Here is a 17917-nt window from a genome sequence, read left to right as displayed (position 1 = left end):
TGTTTGTTGTAGAAATTTTTATACTTCTCTCCTGAAAGGCCTGGCTCTAATTTTTAGGCTATGCCCCCCAGTTCTGGATTCCCCAATCAGCTGAAATAGGGCAGGTAATATCAGTTCCCCTTAATTTCTTGAAAGCCTTGATCAAATCATCCCCATGATTTTCTAAGTTCAAAGAATAGCCTAGTTTCCTTGTTAGTAATTGACAAGTAATTTTTAAAAATTCTTTCATGAGATGTGGGCTTTGCTGGCTAGGCCAGCATTTGTTGTTCATCACCATTTGCCCTCAAGAAGATGGTGGTGAGCCACTTTCTTAAACCGCTGCAGTCCATCTGGTGTAATTATACCCACATGCTATAAAAATATAAAAACAAAAAACTGCGGATGCTGGAAATCCAAAACAAAAACAGAATTACCTGGAAAAACTCAGCAGGTCTGGCAGCATTAGCGGAGAAGAAAAGAGTTGACATTTCAAGTCCTTATGACCCTTCAACAGAACTGAGTGGATCTTAGGAAAGGGGTGAAATATAAGTTGGTTTAAGGTGGTGGTGGGGGAGGGGGGGGGAAGAGGCAGCAGTGTGTACCATCTATAAGATGCACTGCAGCAACTCACCAAGGCTACTTCGACGGCACTTTCCAAACCCACGACCACTACCATGTAGAAGGACAAGAGCAGCAGATGCTTGGGAACAATACCATCTGTAAGCTCCCCTCCAAGCCACACACTATCCTGACTTGGAACTATATCGTCATTCCTTCACTGTCGCAAGATCAAAATCCTGGAACTTCCATGCTGTTAGGAAGGAAGTTCCAGGATTTTGATCTTACGACAGTGAAGGAATGACGATATAGTTCCAAGTCAGGATGGTGTGTGGCTTGGAGGGGAGCTTACAGATGGTATTGTTCCCAAGCATCTGCTGCTCTTGTCCTTCTAGATGGTAGTGGTCGTGGGCTTGGAAGGTGCCGTCGAAGGAGCCTTGGTGAGTTGCTGCAGTGCATCTTATAGATGGTACACACTGCTGCCACTGTACGTCGGTGGTGGGAGGAGTGAATGTTAGTGGGGGATTCATTGATGGTAATGCTATTGAATGTCACGGGGAGATGGTTAGGTTCTGTCTTGTTAGAGATAATCATTGCCTGACACTTGAGGTATGAATGTCACTTGCCACTTCTCAGACCAAGCCTGAACGTTGTCCAGGTCTTTATTCATATTAGCACGGACTGTTTCAATATCTGAGGAGTTGCAAATGGTGCTGACATTGTGCAATCATCAGTGAACATTTGACCTTGTGATGGAAGGAAGGCTGTTGATGAAGCAGCTGAGGATGGTTTATTGGCTGATGATTGCTAGGCAGTTGTATGTTGTGTATATTCAATGATCATCTTCAGCAAAGAGTCAAACCATCTCCCTTAATATTTAATAGTGTCTGTCATCACTGTATACCCATTATCAACACCCTAGGGTTATCATTGATTGGAAACCTAATTGAAGCAGCTACCTGCAAAGTGTGGCTAGAAGAGCAGATTTGGAGCTGAGTATTCTGCAGCTCCTGACTACCCAAAGCCTTTCCACCATTTATAAGCCATAAATCTGGAGTATGATGGCATACTGTCCACCTGTCTGAATAAGTGCAGCTCCAAACAATACAGGCATTCCATGGCAAGACCAAAAACAAGAATCACCTATGGGAACTTTTTGAATAATTTCTCATTGATCCACATAGGTAATCAAATTAATAACAATTCTTATACCCAGTTGCCATTACAATTGACAAGATATTTATCATTCATTTAATATTTGGGTTGTTTGAGAAATGGATCACAAAACTAATTAATTTAATTGGGAATAATGTTATATTCACGAGCACCTTCGTAGATGGTACTGAAGTCCATTAGATAAGCTGGTTAGAAAATGCAACTAGTAAGATTTGCAGTTTTTGTAATGGGCTACCTCAATGAAAAGTTAAATTAAATTTCTGAAATTAAATGGCTCAAATAGTGATAAAATTATTTTAAAATATGACATTTCCTGTTGGATTACAATATGTATTTAAACAATGATTTCAGAGAACTATGGTCTACAAAAAACTGCCTTGTATTACTGAGTTGACTGGAGTTTAAAGTAAACATGAACCGCATTTCATTGAGACACCACTGATCATTAGAATATCATCTAAACTACTGTGCCTGACAAGATGTGTTTTCAGTCACTGCATACAAGTAAATCATGTGTGAACAAAAAATTCTGTACTATTTACAAGATGCACTGCAACTCATCAAGGTTTCTTTGACAGCACCTTCCAAACTCCCCAGTCACCTGAAGAACATGGACAGCAGGCATGTGGGAACACCAGCACCTGCAAGCTTTGCTCCAAGTCTCTCTCCATCTTTACTTAGCAATGATGAAGGAATGGTGATGTATTTCTGAGCTAAAATCCTGGAACTCAGTCCCTTAATAGCATGATGTACGTACCTCCATCTCACGGACTGCAGTAAATAGTTGAAAGCCGTGGCTCACAACCACTTTCACAAGGGCAATTAGGGATGGACCTTGCTAACGACATCCGCACTCCAAGAACGGATTTTTAAAAAAACTCTCCTCAAGATTAACCCTTGGGGTCCAGGTATCATTCTGGTAGATCTATGCTGAACTCCCTCCATGGCCAATATATCATTCTTGATGTGTGGTGTCCAGGATTGACACAGTTCTCCAGCTATACTCTAACAAGGGCTTTGCATAGCTGGAGATGACTTCTAACCCCTTGTATTCTAGTTCTCTAGGCGTAATGGTCAGCTTTCTATTAACTTGTTGTTTATTTTTTATGCCCATTCATGACATTTTAATAATCTATGTACATGGACTCCAGTCTCGCTCGACCTCCACTTCTAGCTTTTCACCTTTTAATACTCTTTCTCTTTAGGTCCAAAGTGGGTAACCATACACTTGCCTATATCGAAATTCATTTGCTACTGTTTGGCCCATTCAGTTAATCTATTAATATCCCTTTGTAACTTTATGCTTTTATCCACACTGTTTACAATGTCACCCATCTTTTTGTCATGTGAAACAATAGTTGCCATTTAGCCAAATCCACAAGATGATTCATTTAAATGTAAAACCATCTTGAATGTATACAATGAATTGCAGAAAATAAAGCATTGAAAGTAGTGTCATTAAATGTCAGAGAGTTTGAAACCCTTAAAATGGATCACTTCCATATAAACTATTTGATTATGCATTGGTTTTCTTTTGTACAGTGAATTGAAATGTATATCATCAAGCAGAGTAGTTTAGATTGTATTCTATTGATCAGCGGCGTCTGAATGAAATGTGGTTTATGTTTACTTTGAGATTTTGTCAGCTCAGCAATGTAAGGCAGCCTTTCAGTTTTTCTTAATAATTTCCAAGAGCAATGACCTGTTTAAATGCTTATTGTAATAGTCATAGTAGCTAAGGACAATAAAATTATTTTAAGCATTTATAGCTGTGAAATCTGGTTTTGTTTTTCGTACAGGCAGACTGATTTGTTATGAAAGTTGTGGATCTCTATTACTAGTTGTGATTGCAGTTTATCAACAGGTAGCATCTGCTAACATGTTCAAAAATATGATTATTTGCCATTGAGTTAACTAGTTTTCTTTTCACTGAGTTTTGTGATCAATTTCTCAAACAAGTCAACTATTTAATGCATGATAAATTTCTTTGTCATTGATGATGGCAACCGGATAAAGGGATAATTATTCATTTTCATTTGATTACCTATCTGGGTTGGTGAGAAATTCTTCAGAACCTTAATGCGCAATTTAATTGGAGCAGTAGGATCTACAAGTGCACAACTTGAATATGATGCATGAAAGGAATGACACTGATCTGGATTGCTTTTTTATATTCTATTCCATTGGTGGAATTTTCTGGTCCCTCGTCAGCCGGTTCAAAGGCGGTGGGTGGCTCATAAAATCGAGCATGTGGCCTGCCAACCACCTACCCACCTGCCCCCTAACCTTGCTCCCATTTTATGGGGTGGAGTGGTTGAGGCATTGTGTCATCCACCTGCCCCTGGACCTATTAAGGCCATTAAGTGGCCAATTAATGGGCACTCAAGTGCCTCATCCCACCTCTGCCACTATTTTACCCACAGTAGGGGAGCCCCATATCAAGCAGGTAGCCTGGCAGTTTTAGCTGCACAGGCTGCTGCAGGGCAAAGGCTAGAAGGGGACTGGGTGGGGTGGGGGGTGGTGGTGGGGGTTGGGTGGTGGGGTGGTGCTAACCTCGGTTGGGGGTCCCTTGTGCTCATGGGCAGCACCCTTTCTTCCCCCCCCCCCACCCCCCAAAACAAAAGGTCAGACCAGCCCCCTCCCCAACATCTGAAACATGCCCAGCCCCCCCGCCTCCTCTCTCCCCTCATTGGGTCCTACCAGCTAGGCTGGTAACTGGACTTGCGTTCAGTCAGACCTCCATAACCACCTCCTCTTCAGGGACTGGCTGTAGTGCCAGCAGTGGTTACTGCTCGAATCTGGTGCTGCTAAGATTACAGAATTGCCAGCCATCTGATTGGCCTGCAGCTCTCTAAGGTGTGACTTGATGGGAATGAAAGTCTCACCCTTAGCCAATTAAGACCCTGCCAAATGTTAAATGGCTGCAGGGCAGCCAGTATCAGTGGAGGTGCGCTCTCCTCTGATTCTTCAGTTGGTGCTGCAGGAAATCCTGTCATCTGAAAAATCCTGTCCTATGTCTCATATCAGTGGTCGTGGTTTCTGCTTCCAAAATGAAACCACAATTACAATCTAACATAGTATCTGAATTTTTATTTTTCATATTAGAAACATAGCTGCAATGACAGTTTGTTTCCTTCGTCCCTCACTGAATGGCAAAGCAGGCTCAAGGAGCTGAATGGCCTACTCCTTTTCATATATGTCAAATCATTGAGCCTTTTTATTGGAAAAATAGAATCCATCTGGAATTTCTTCTTTCTTGGAAATGAACTATTTAATACATTATAGGTAATTGCTGCTAAATACATATATTTAGTTTTCAGCTAGACAGTTATTAATAATAAAGAATTTAAGGAGCTGGATAAAAGAGATAGTAGACAAAGCCACTCAAGGCATGGCAAGTAAAGCAGAATAGTTAATGATATAAATGAAACCCAAGAAAGAACTTGCATCAGTATAGCGCCTAACACTGTTTCAGAATTTCCCAAAGCACCTTCCAGCCAATTAAGCACTTTCTTGAAGTGTAGTATAATGTACAATGGAGGAAATGTAGCAGTCAAGTTGTGCACAGCAAGATCCTGTAAACAGCAATTAAGTAGGAGACCAGATCATCTAATTTTAGCGGTTGATTGAAGGATATATATGGTTCAAGATACCAGGAGAACTCTCCTACTTTTCTTCAAATAGTGCCATGGAATTCTTCACGCCCACTTGAGAGGATGGATGGGGTCTCAGTTTAACACTTTGTTGGAAAGGCAGCACCTCTAATAGTGCAGCACTCCCTCAGTAACGCACAAAAATATCAGCCTAAATTGTGTGATCGAGCCTCTGGAGTGGGCTTACACATACAAGAGGCATGGTAAACAGGCTTTGATGCTACCCATTGAGCCTAGATGAACAACCTAAATAGAAGAAGAGCCACAGTTAATGACTGCTTACAACATCTAAACTAAAACAAAATTTATATTTATATTGCATTTTTCATGGCTACCTGATGTCTTCAAAGCACTTTATAGCCAATGAACTACATTTTGACCTGTAATCACTGTTGTGATGTAGGAAAGATGGCAGCCAATTTGCACACAGCTCCTGCAAACGGCAATGTAATAATGATCAGGTAATCTGTTTTTGTGATGTTGATTGTAGGAAAAATATTGGTCAGGGTACCAGAGGACAACATACAAAGAATTGGGTTGGAACATGGGAGAGTAATTAGATAAGTTTAAAAAAAAAATGGAAGGAGGCAAATAGCAAAGTAAAATCTCACAAAAATGCCGTAAAATCCCAAGTAATGGATTTTAATTGATTTAAATTAGAGAGCAAGTTAGTAGAAAATGTTGTATCATGATGTTGAGAATTTGTTCGAGTGAGTGATTAAAGTTAAGGATGTTTGTCTGGAAGCATTGTTCTTTATGAATCTGTATCCATTGCTATCTATTACAGTACACTGAAAAACATGAGCATTGGACTTAAATATGCAGGCTTCTACAGGGATATGATGCAATTCTTATTACAAATTTTTGTTATCCATTAGTAAACTCGTTAACAAAACGATTTGCACATTTAAGAGCATGCCAATCAAACTAGTGCATGGCTGTGGACTGTGGAGGTATTTGCTTGGGAACTAGTATCATATACTTTGGTGATTTCCATACATGGGTTGGTGTAGTCCTAAACCAGTTGAAATCCACAACATGCAAATAAGATATGAATTCAGAATTGTAAAAATATAATCAGATTGTTTGTTGGAAGTGTAGTGTAGGATGGGAGCATAAGATACTTGTGTTTAATTTCAGCTAGAGACAAGTTAAATATTCTGCTTGTGCAACTGGCTGACAGACAACAGAGGTTTGTAATTGACAGATTAATGTTGCATTTGGTTTAAATGGAGTGACCTGTGAAATCAAAGCACTCCATTTGCTTTGCTTGGTTTGGATTATGTTTTGAAACCTCATAGGGACATATTCTGAATGGAATTTTTGTAATCTGTACAGCATTATAAAGATTGCATTGCATTTTTTTGACATTAGAATGTTAAACATTATCAGCTATTCTATAACCATTCCATTTGTGGAAGAAAATGCAATGTGACAATACTCAATATTTTCAACAAAAATAATGTATTTTGTTTCCAAAGATTGTTGATTTGTCAGTTTTGCTGAAACTTTGGTTTTAATAATCTACACTGTTTAATGATGCATAATTTTCTGTCAAAGGATTGCATTTTTTATAATGATTAGATTGACTTTTTTTTAATGTGTTTATTTGTTTTAGCTTGGGGATGTCATGGTGGATATTGCTAGTAACATCATGTTAGCAGATGAACATGTCCTTTGGATGGCTCAGTGGGAAGCAAAGGCCTGCACGCGAATTGTTCAGTGTTTACAACGCATTGCTACTTACAGGCTAGCAAGTGGAGCCCTTGTTTATTCCACAGTAAGAACAGAGCTTTAAAATATTTTGCAGCTGTTAACATTTTAGTACCTGTAAACTGAAGATGTAATTCTCCTGCTGTGCATCTTTGAACCATTGTCAGTATTATTTTTTGCTAAAGCGAGTTTCATTATTAAAGATATAAAACACATGTCCTTGTTTGCAGTTTTTTCCCCTAAATAAATGTTGATAATTATGTAGATATGCATTCTAACAACATGATTAATGTCTTTACAGTATTCTCCAAACATTGCAATGGAAGCTTCTGTTGTGAAGGCTAATGGCTTCACTGGAATGACTTGCACTGTATTCCAGAAGGTAGCCATGGCAGACCGAACAGGACTTGCTGACTTTGCACGACGTGATCCTGATGGCAACCTGGATAAACAGTTCAGTTTTAAGTGTAGCCCTGGCAATATTAGCAACACACTTTCCAGTTTTGTAATAAAGGTAAGCAAATAATTAGGGATGATAAAAATGCCTGTACATTTTATTTTTATATGAAGCTCTAATTATGGTGCTTATGGAATGTGATTGTTCTGATAGCATTGTTTTGATTAATGCTCAAGAAGTGGTTTTGCAATCATTGAACAACACTGAAATCAAGAGGTTTTCATGACTTCCATGGATTCTTATTAACTATTGGCAAAAGCAACTTTTGTGCTACCTTTTTCAGCAACATGCTCAAATTTTCAGTTTACTATTGGGTGCTTTTGTTAAAGTACTATAACAAGCTCTTTGGGGAGCAGGAAAAGAGAACCAGGTAGCTCAGGAAGTTATCTCACAGCACTTCACCTGAGACTACTGAACCTAAGCCTAATTGATGTAGTGAAAATTTCCTCATTCTGTTAACATTCTTTACATTAAATCAACAGTGAATTTTGTAACAGTAAGTTTAGCATTAGCTGGAACTACATTGGAAATATCACTGAGATTGTAAGGATGGCTATTCTGGGAAACTGAAGTTTCCATCTCTGCACTTGTACAGACAGGGCTTTCTTTCGTGGATTTATTGTTGGGTACTTTGTTAGCACTTAGTCTGGAAATGCTTAATGTTGATTAAACCAGGAAAGTGTTCCATTGCCCAGCATAGACATTACCAGCTTTATGATTATTATTGGCAATACATTTATTAAAAACTGAGTGACTATGTGAAATTTTAAAGTATATTATTCATGGACCATTTGACTGCATCTGTACTGGTAGGAGATGGGGAAAGTTAATTACATTGGGTGTGTGAATAAAAGCTGATTGCAGTTTAACTGCTTATGTTAAAGGATGATTTATGACTGAATATCTAAATAATTTGGTTTCAATTTAGCTTTACGCACAAACGTGATGTAGTTGGAGCTTTCTGAATAAAATTTAATTGTATTTTATACATATTAACTTTTCTGTTTTGTTGACGTTGTAAGATCTTTTATCAGCATACTTGTGGTAATTTATTATTTTAATTAATAACAATCTGAAAGAGAAAATCGCAAAATATCTGATACCTGTACTTCAGACTTGAACATTGAAACACAGAAGCGTAAAAGACCAAATGTCTTTGATATTGTTACAACAGCAATCTGATCTGAGTATAACATTTTCTGATAAGCCACTTGTGCATTTGGCAGCAATTACTTAGTGAAAATCTGAGATGATTCCGCCCTAAGTCGGTAGCGGGCCGGAAGGAGAACGTTTTACCCGCCAACTGCACTGGCGCTTTTCACGCCGTATTGCCCTAATTCCGTCTCATTAATTATGTATTCCCAAGAAATGCTCTCATTCGCCTGCCATGCTCTCACCTTGCCGCTTCCTCATGCCAGGCACCATATTTAAAGTGCAGCAGCGCGCACATCTCTGTGCTTCCAACCCACGACTGCTGCAAAGAAGACATGGCCCTCAAAGGCAAGGAGACAGCCCCCCGGTTTAGTATTGCGTCCCTTGAGTGCCTTTAGGAGGCCCGCCGTGATGTCCTCTACCCCTACTCTGACCACAGGAGGGCAAGCAACATTACCAATCCAGCTTGGGAGGCAGTGGTAGCATTGTGCCAACACTTTTCAAAAGAGGAAAGCCACCCAGCACCATAAGAGAATGATTGATGATCTCCTTTCCACCAGGGTAAGTCACTCTTCTGATCACTGATCACTTCTGTCACACTCTCAAACTCATCACATATCCACAGGGATCTCCCTCACTGCCATTTCAAGGGACATCACCATTCACTCTCTCTCACACACTTTTATAGTCCTCATCCCGTCCATGGGACCACTCGCCACCCACACATGCCAGGCATGCATATCATCTGGCAGGCAAGCGTCCCGCTTAAACTTTCTGCATCCATATTTGTGCAGGACAAGCTGGAATACGAGAGAGAAAGAGGTCGCAGACTGGTGGAGGATGTCCAACATCAAGGTCCTCGCAGACCTTGAAAATAGAGCCATTCAGCTGGCCGGCAATGATCTGGACTGTTCCTGTGCTGACACTAAGGTCGGTGGTGCTTGAGCGAGTGAGAATCCAGCAGTGCAACATCCATGAAGCAACCATGCTGTGAGCGATGTCTCCTGTTTCACAGGCCACTACTGTGCGCTACTTTTCTCTTCTTGCTTTCACAGGCACACCTGGGAAACAGCTGAGGGAGTCCATGACCCATGCCTCCAATCAAGCCCTGAAGACACCTCGGAAGAAGAATCTTAAGGCACCCTCATTGAAAACCCATCACAGCACTCACCCACACCCTCCCCCAGCGCAGAGACACACCTCGGTGGGACCTAATTCTAGAGACGCCTCGGAATCACAATCTGGTGAACGCATCACACTGTCTGATCCGCAGCAGGCAGCGGCAGGGACTTTCCTGGTGTCCGGAACTCAGAGGACTGCTGGAGGCAAGAAATCTGCTGAGTCCGAGAGAGATGGCAAACCACTGAACTCAGTCATATCTCAGTTGCAAGAGCTGCAAAGGCAAGCTCGGGAACATCAGGAAGGGATGTCCGCTACACTCCTCAGATTGTAAATGGAAGAGTCTGTCTGCTCCAGCATGCAAAACACCGAGGCCAACGCTTTTAGGAAGGCGGCCACCTTGGAGACCTTGATCCAGGACCTTGGTCTTGCACTGCTGCGCGGGCTGAATTCCATTGCAGATGCCATAGTTGGCCTCCAGCAGTGTCAACGTGAGAGGGGTGCGGGGCAGCTCCATCTCACTTCAGCTTCCCCTTCTCTTCAAGGTGCCAGCCAGGGGCCCTTGGGCACCCATTGGGAGGAGGATCAGTAGGTGATCACAAGGCCATCCACCTGGGTGACTCTGGGAATGTCCAGCCCAGCTGAATCCCCTCTTTCTGAGACCCCTGCAGCTCTAGCTCCATAGGTCGAAGAAGCTGCCACTGCCAAAAAGCAGGACCCCGACAGCAGGCCACAGCCCTCCTGGTCTCAGCCTTCCAGAGTACATCAGAGTACATCAAGGTCATCACAGACAGGGTGTAGCAGTCAGCAGGCCACCTCCACCTCCTCTGTGGATGTTGGGGAGCACCAAGACAAAGTGGCAGGGTTAGGGAGGTTAAGAAGATGTAGTTGCACAGCCTTGGCACAAGTGTTAAAATCACTTGAACATAATGTTCACTATTGTAAATAAACTCCCAAAAATGTCTCCTTGATATGATGAGCAGTGTTCATGTCACTCAGATGTGAAACCTTGGTTCTTGCACAAGAGAAAAGGCAGGTTTCTCAGTCCAGAGCCTCATCCCTGTGCTTTGTGCAGCATTCAGATGAATCACCAGGACAAGCCTGGGCTGCAGGCTCCATACTTGATACCTGAGTGCAAAATCTGCCTGGATAGGAACATTAACTAAGGGCCTTGTTAATAAAGCTGAATGTCCCACAAATCACTCATAACATTATTGGTAACCATCCACCTGAAAAGAGGCACCCTCAGCCATGGTGACATGTCTGAATTTAATAGTATAACAAAAGGAACTTAAGAGAACAAAATGACAAAGGTGTTAAACATCACACCAACTCATAAAGACCTCATTGCGGGCCAACACAAAAGTGATGGTCCAGCTTCACACTCCCTGGACACATTACTATTGCCTGCACCTCGATGGTGCTTATTATTGCTGCCAGAATGTTGAGGGCTGGTATCAGAGTTCCCTGGTGCTCTCACCACCTTTGAGATGGGCCTGGACCCCATCTTTTCAGCATCTATGACCGGTGATGCTGTGCTCCTGAAGGGATCAGCTGCATTTAAAGTTTGATGGCTGTGTCTGTATGACATGACCCTGATCAAAGAGTGCACACGAGTTGCCCTCAGCCAGACACAGGTCAAAACATTCACAGAGGCAGTGTGAAGATCTATGGAGTGTCTTCACTGCATGTCATCATCATCCTCTTGCAATCGAGCAACTATTAGGGCCTCTGCTGCGTCTCCATGACAGAAGCCTTATCACAGAGGGTATGTGCACTGCCATCAGCCAGATTGGACTCAAATGTTCACAGCTGCAATGTGAGGATCTATGATGTCTTCTCACTGCATGTCATCATCACCCTCTACAAATCTAGCAACGATGAGAGACTCCTGAGCATGCCTGCCTTGTCTGGCCAGTGTGAGGGCCTCATCTCCACCAGCCCCATCTTCGAGGACCTCCTCACCCTCACCCCCATTGATATCCTCCTCCATTGGAGGAGCAGTTCATCTCCTCCATCTCCTCTTCAGCCAGTTCCTCTCCTGTTGCAGTGCCAGGTTATAAAGGGCACAGCAGGTGACGACGATGCGTGGCACCCTCTGTGGATTGTATTTCAGGGCTCCACCAGAACTTCATTTTCAGCAACCCGATGGTTTGCTCCACCAAGTTGTGAGTTGCAGCATGAACCTCATTATACTTTCACTCTGCTGCAGTCTGATGCCACTGCACAGATGTCATCAGCCACATCCTCTGCAAGGGAGTCCTTGTCCCCGAGGGGCCATCCCTGCAGTCTCTGTGGACCTTGGGAGACGTTGAGGAGCTGAGACCTGCTGGGAATTTAGGAGTCGTGAACACTCCCTGGAAACCATGTGTAGACCTGCAGGATGCGTTTGTGGTGGTCACACACCAGCTGAGCACTCGGCGAGTGGAAGCTTTTGCGGTTCACATAGTTGACTGCTTGTTGCCATGGAGATCTAGCACCACGCAAGTGCAGTCGATGGCACCATGCACCTGTGGGAAGCCTGAAGTCTGGGCAAATTCCAATGCTCTTGCCTCCTAGCTTTCCCAGTCCCGAGTGAAATGCAAAAAGTTGTGTGCCTTTGCTAAGATGGTGTCCATGATCTCATGATGCATTTGTGGGTGGAGGCTGCAATATCCCAGAGAGGTCACATATGGAGCCCTGAAAGGAGCCACTGGTGTAAAAATTAAGAACCGTGGTCACTTTCATGGCTGTTGGCAGTGGATGCCTTCTATGTCCCTATGGTGCCAAATCCTGCAGCAGGTGGCACATGTGACCAACTACTTCCCTGGACATGCACTGTCTTCGGCTCCACTGGTTCTCGGTCATCTATAGGAATGAAAGGCGACGTCTATAGACCCTGGGTCTAGCTAGGCACCGACCAGAACAGCTTGCTGTGGCTCTTCAATGGCATGTGCAAGAGACCCAGCCGCCACTCGTTCCTGTTCTACCCTCTGCCCAGCCAGGTGCCTTTGTCGTTCCCTTCTCCTCCTTCGTCTCCGCTCTCTGTAAGCTGTGATGCATACAGTTGGTCACCATGCTCCTGGTGTTGTCCTCCTGCAGGATGAAAGAAAGAGATGCATGGTATAGCATGGGTGTACTAAAAACATCTCTAGGTTAAGTCTGAAGACCTCTTAACGCATCCCAGAGAGTGCTAGCCACGATTTGGATGGCCAGAGTTTAATGCACTCCATGGCTGCCCAAGACCTCACCCAACTCAGCCCCACTCCAACTGACCGATTAGTGGCAGCTTCGCCCATTGGAGTGTGCTCTCAGCTCAGGCGCACACATTCGCCTAACCTGCACTGCAAAACTGCACTGTTAGCTTGAACCATGGGGGAGACTAGTCCAAACCTGAATGACAACATTGCAAGGGGCTATGAGCATCTCTACCAGTGGCCAACTTTCGCAAGGAGATTGTACAACGTATGTCGTTGTCCCATTGTTCTGCAGTCCACTAAAACACTCATTCATTTTCAGTCTGTGCCCGAGGGGTGAAAAACTCTGGAGCACTTGGTGGCACTTTCATGACTCTGCATTACTTGAGTAGGCAGATAAGCTAGAGGCCTGACCCCAGGCAAGTCAACGTGGCTGTGCCTGAACTGTCTCAGCTGCGGAGGAATGGACTTTATAATGCTTGGCCTCTTCTCCCCCAGCACGTGCTTGTGCAATACGATCAACCACAGTGCAGCCCTAGCCTCCCCTGCCCCCAACTTGCCTCAACCACAGTGCAGCCCTTGCCCCAGCACCGCACTGTCAGCCAGCTGGGAAAATGCGATTTGCTTGTGCCCTAACGTTAATACACGGAGCTTCAACCTCGAAGTCCAACAGGCGACCTTTGCCAGCACTACGCAATATTATTGTACACTCACCACAATGCCAGTGGGCACAGGAAATTCTGCCCTTAAGAGTTATGTTAAATGCTTCCCTTTCAAGGAAGAGGAAATTTTGAGATGGATTCCATCTTTCCAATAAAAAGGCTCAGCGATGTGACACATAAGAACAGGAATTGCCCATTCAGCTGCTTGAGTCTGCTTTGCCATTCGCTGAAATTATGGCTGATCTGTTTCTTAACTCTATCAACCCACCTTGGTTCAGTATCCCTTAATACTTTGCCTAACAAAAATATTGGTCTTGAAATTTTCAGATGACCTAGCTTCAACAGCTTTTTGTGGTAGAGGGTTCCAGAACTGAAGAAATGGACAGATAAATGTAGTTTATATGAACTTCCCAAAAGCATTTGAGAAGGTTCTACAGAAGAGACTGTTAACTAAAATTAAAGCTACTGGAATTAAAGGCAAATTGTGGATGTTGATCTGGTGAGATAGTAGAAGACAGAGAGTAGGATAATGGGAATGTACTGGAATTAGAAGTACTAGTGGTGTCCCATAAGGACTTGTGCTAAGGTTCAACTATTCACTATATTTATTAATGACTTAGATAATGCAAAAGAGAGCCAGATATCAAAGTTTGCCGATGGCATAAGGATTAGTAGCATAGTAAATATTGTAGACGGAAACATAAAATTATGAAGAGATGTTGATAGTTGAGTAGGCAGATGGATTTCAAAGCAAGTAAGTCTGAGGTCATCCATTTTGTACTAAAAAGTTTTGATCCAAGTATTTATGTGGTGAACGGCAGTGCTGAGAGATCCACCAGCATGTTACCAGAGCTCCCAAGGGTTAGATTATGAGGCGAACCAACTAGGCTTGTACTCCTTTGAATATAGTAAGTGAAAGAGTGATATGATTGAGATTTTTAGATTTTGAAATGGATAGTTAGGGTGGATAGCGAGAAATATTTTGTTGGTGGGGGAAGTTAAGACAAGGAGGACAACCTTAAAATTGCCACAGGCCATTCAGGAAAGTTAGGTTGCTCTCCTTTATTCAGAGGATGGTAGAAGAGTGGAACTCTCTCCCAGAAAAAGCAGTAGATGTTAACTTAGTTAATGCCAGTTCAGTTGCTAGCTCCATATTTTCTCTCTCTAAGTTTACAGCCCATTTATCTTCCCTAAATCTCTCCCTCCATGTAAACTCTGCAACCCATTTCATGGCCACCCCTTTTGACTTTGTCACCTCACATGGTCTTGCTAGTCCCAATTGTTTCAATCACAGATAAGGCCATTTCTGATCACTTCATTGTATCACTCACCATTCACATCCCCCATCCACTCCCCAACCCTTCCTCCTTCAGTAACTGTCCCAGGGGGAAAACAAATCCCCCAATTAATTCTAACTATCTAGCCTTTTTCCCTCTTTTCACCACAAGATTTCTGCAGCTGCTGATTTACCCAACCACACCCTCATCTCCACCTTTGACATTCTAGCCCCTAATAAAAACCATTACTCTCCTGGCCCCCATGTTAGCCGATATTGTAAATGGCTCTCTCTCTTTAGATGTTGTCCCTCTCTACGTTAAATCTGTTGCCATTACCCACTTCTTCAAAAATACAATCCTTGACCGCACCATCCTAGCAAACTACCGTCCTACTCCAAACCTCCCTTTCATCTCCAAAGCCTTTTATTGTGTTGTTTCCTCCCAAATCCATTCCCATCTTTCCTGGAACTCGATTTTGAAACCCTCCAATCAGGTTTCACCACAGTATCGAAACTGTTCTTATCAAAATCACAAGTAACATCCTACGTGACTGTAAAAAAGATAAACTTTCCCTTCTCATCCTTCTCAATCTGTCTACAGCCTTTGACATGGCTGACCATACCATCCTTTTCCAGCACCTTTCCACTGTTGTCCAACTGTATGGGACTGTTCTTTCTCATTCCATTCTTCTGTATCTCATCATAGCCAGAGAATTACCTACAATGACTTATCTTCCTGATTCCATACCATTATCCCTAGTGCCACCAAGAATTGATCCTTGCTCCCCTTCTTGTTCTCATCTACATGCTGCCCCTTGGTGACATCACCTGAAGCCACAGCATTAGTTGTATACTGATATCTAGCTCTACCTCACAATCACCTCTCTTGGCTTCTCCACTGTTGCTAAATTATCAGATTGTTTATCTGACATCCAGTACTGGTCGAGCATAAGTTTCCTCCAATTAAATACAGTAAAGTCCCGCCATTCGTGACTTCCTCTTTTGCAAATTCGTTTTTCCATGCAAAGCCTTTGTACATCAGTTCACTTATCCACAGTTTTAAACATAATAAATAGAAACCAACTTTAGAAAGTGCTGAAAAAAGGCAAAAAAAAACCTCACCTAAATGATGTTTAAAAAAAGGTGTCCATGACGTATTTCCTGTAGTAGAAAGTGTGCACTGCACGTGCATTGCCTGTTGCTGTTTGCACGTGGGTGTTCCTTGTACTGCAATTTAATTCCTGATCTAGTCCGTCTCCATTCTCGATTAAAGAACTAAGTGTGACTAATTTTACATTTTTCTTGTTTATCATTTCATTTATCATTTTTCCAGTAATTTTCTCTTTAAATTTACTAAAAACAGTTTTTATTGCCTTTGATCCTCTAAACATGTAAAATTTTAAGGTGGCTGGAATCTATAAAATTGACTCCCATTGTAAAGTATGTTCGTCGTTTGTGATTTTGCCATTTGTTGCGAATGGCAGGACTTTACTGCATTGGAAAATCGAAAGCCATTGTTTTAGGTTTCCACTCCAAACTCCATTCCCTGGTGACTCTCCCTGTCGGCAGTCAGAGATTGAGCGAGTCTGTTCACAGCCTTTGTATTAAATTTGATTCCGAGATGAGCCTCCGATCTTGTCTGCCATTACGGAGCACCTATTTCCATTTCCATAATATCACCTAACTTCACCTCTGCTTCAGCCCGTCTGCTGCTGAAACCCTCATTCATGCCTTTGTTACCCCTAGACTCAACTATTCCAATGCACTCCTGGTGGGTCTCCCTCTATAAACTTGAGGTTGTCCAAAACTCTGCTGCCTGTGTCTTAACTCAAAGCCAGACCTGTTCCCCTACCACCCTTGTCCAACATTCACTTCCAAGCGAGCAATATCTTGATTTTATAATTCTTCCCATTGTTTTTAAGTCTTCCCATTCCTTGCCCTTCCCTTTCTCCTCCAGCTCCACAACCCTCAGAGATATCTGTGCTCCTCTAATTCTGGCCTCTTGTGCATCCCCAGTTTTAATTGCTCTACCATTGGTAGCCATGCCTTCAGTTGCCTAGGCCCCTAGCTCTGAAATATCCTCCCTACATCCCTGCAGCACTCTACCTCACTTTCGTCCTTTAAGACACTCCTTAAAACCTACTTCTTTGACCAAGGATTTACTCATCTGACCTAATACCTCCTTAGGTGGCTTGCTGTCATACTTGGTTTTATAATGATCCCGTGAAGGGCCTTGAGATGTTTCATTATGTTAAAGGTGCTAGATAAATATAAGTTGTTTTTAATAGATTTTAAATTATTAAAATGATAAATTGACAACCGTAGATTTTTGCTGGACAAGGTTATAAAAGAATATGGAGCCAAGGCAGATGGATGGAGATCAGCCATGATCTCATTTAATGGTGTAACAGGCTTGAAGGGCTGAATGGCCTCTTGCTGTCGCATTTCCCTTCCCTTAATGAAGAAATGCAACCAGATATCCCTCCTTAGCAGTCTAGTTCTAATTTTAATGTTATGCTCCCTTGTTCTGGAATCTTCATCAGCAGAAATAAGTTAAATAGAGAGGAGCTATCAAATTGATTTAATATCTTAAACCCCTCAATTAGATGGCAGAGGCAGCAAAGTACTAATGGTGTATAAATATTTTACATTGGACCAAGATACATGTGTTGGTCTGCAACTACAGCAATAATGAGAGGTATTTTTAATGAATAATGTATGAATGGGGAAAAGGTTTTTGAAGGAATATCTGGTCCATACTGTTAAATGGATCCTAGCCAAATGGTGATCTATAAAAAAGACACTGATCTTTTACTTGATAGTAAGTTTATTCACAGGATGGAGCAGGACAGATCTCTACCTCCTAACTACTAGCAGCAGACTCTCTTTTTAAGTGTTCTCAGTTCTTAATTTAAAAATGCTCAAATATATATATATATATATATATATATAGATCATAAAAATCATGTAAGACCAATGAGTCTGGCCCTGGAGCT

At 42.4% G+C, this 17917-nt stretch overlaps 1 protein-coding gene across 1 annotated transcript in view; it reads left to right on the top strand.

The window, feature by feature from the left end:
- Positions 1-17917, top strand: part of adgra3 (adhesion G protein-coupled receptor A3) — a 246688-nt gene that overhangs the window by 183159 nt on the left and 45612 nt on the right. The window contains exons 11-12 of the mRNA XM_041193385.1: positions 6985-7146; positions 7381-7593. Coding sequence (XP_041049319.1) covers positions 6985-7146; positions 7381-7593 — 375 coding nt within the window. The remainder of the gene's footprint in view (positions 1-6984; positions 7147-7380; positions 7594-17917) is intronic.

This window comes from Carcharodon carcharias, chromosome 1 (genome assembly GCF_017639515.1).
Source record: "Carcharodon carcharias isolate sCarCar2 chromosome 1, sCarCar2.pri, whole genome shotgun sequence".
Classification (NCBI taxonomy): domain Eukaryota; kingdom Metazoa; phylum Chordata; class Chondrichthyes; order Lamniformes; family Lamnidae; genus Carcharodon; species Carcharodon carcharias.
The sequence above is the reverse complement of the archived record's forward strand: the minus strand, read 5'-3'. Positions and strand labels throughout refer to the sequence as shown.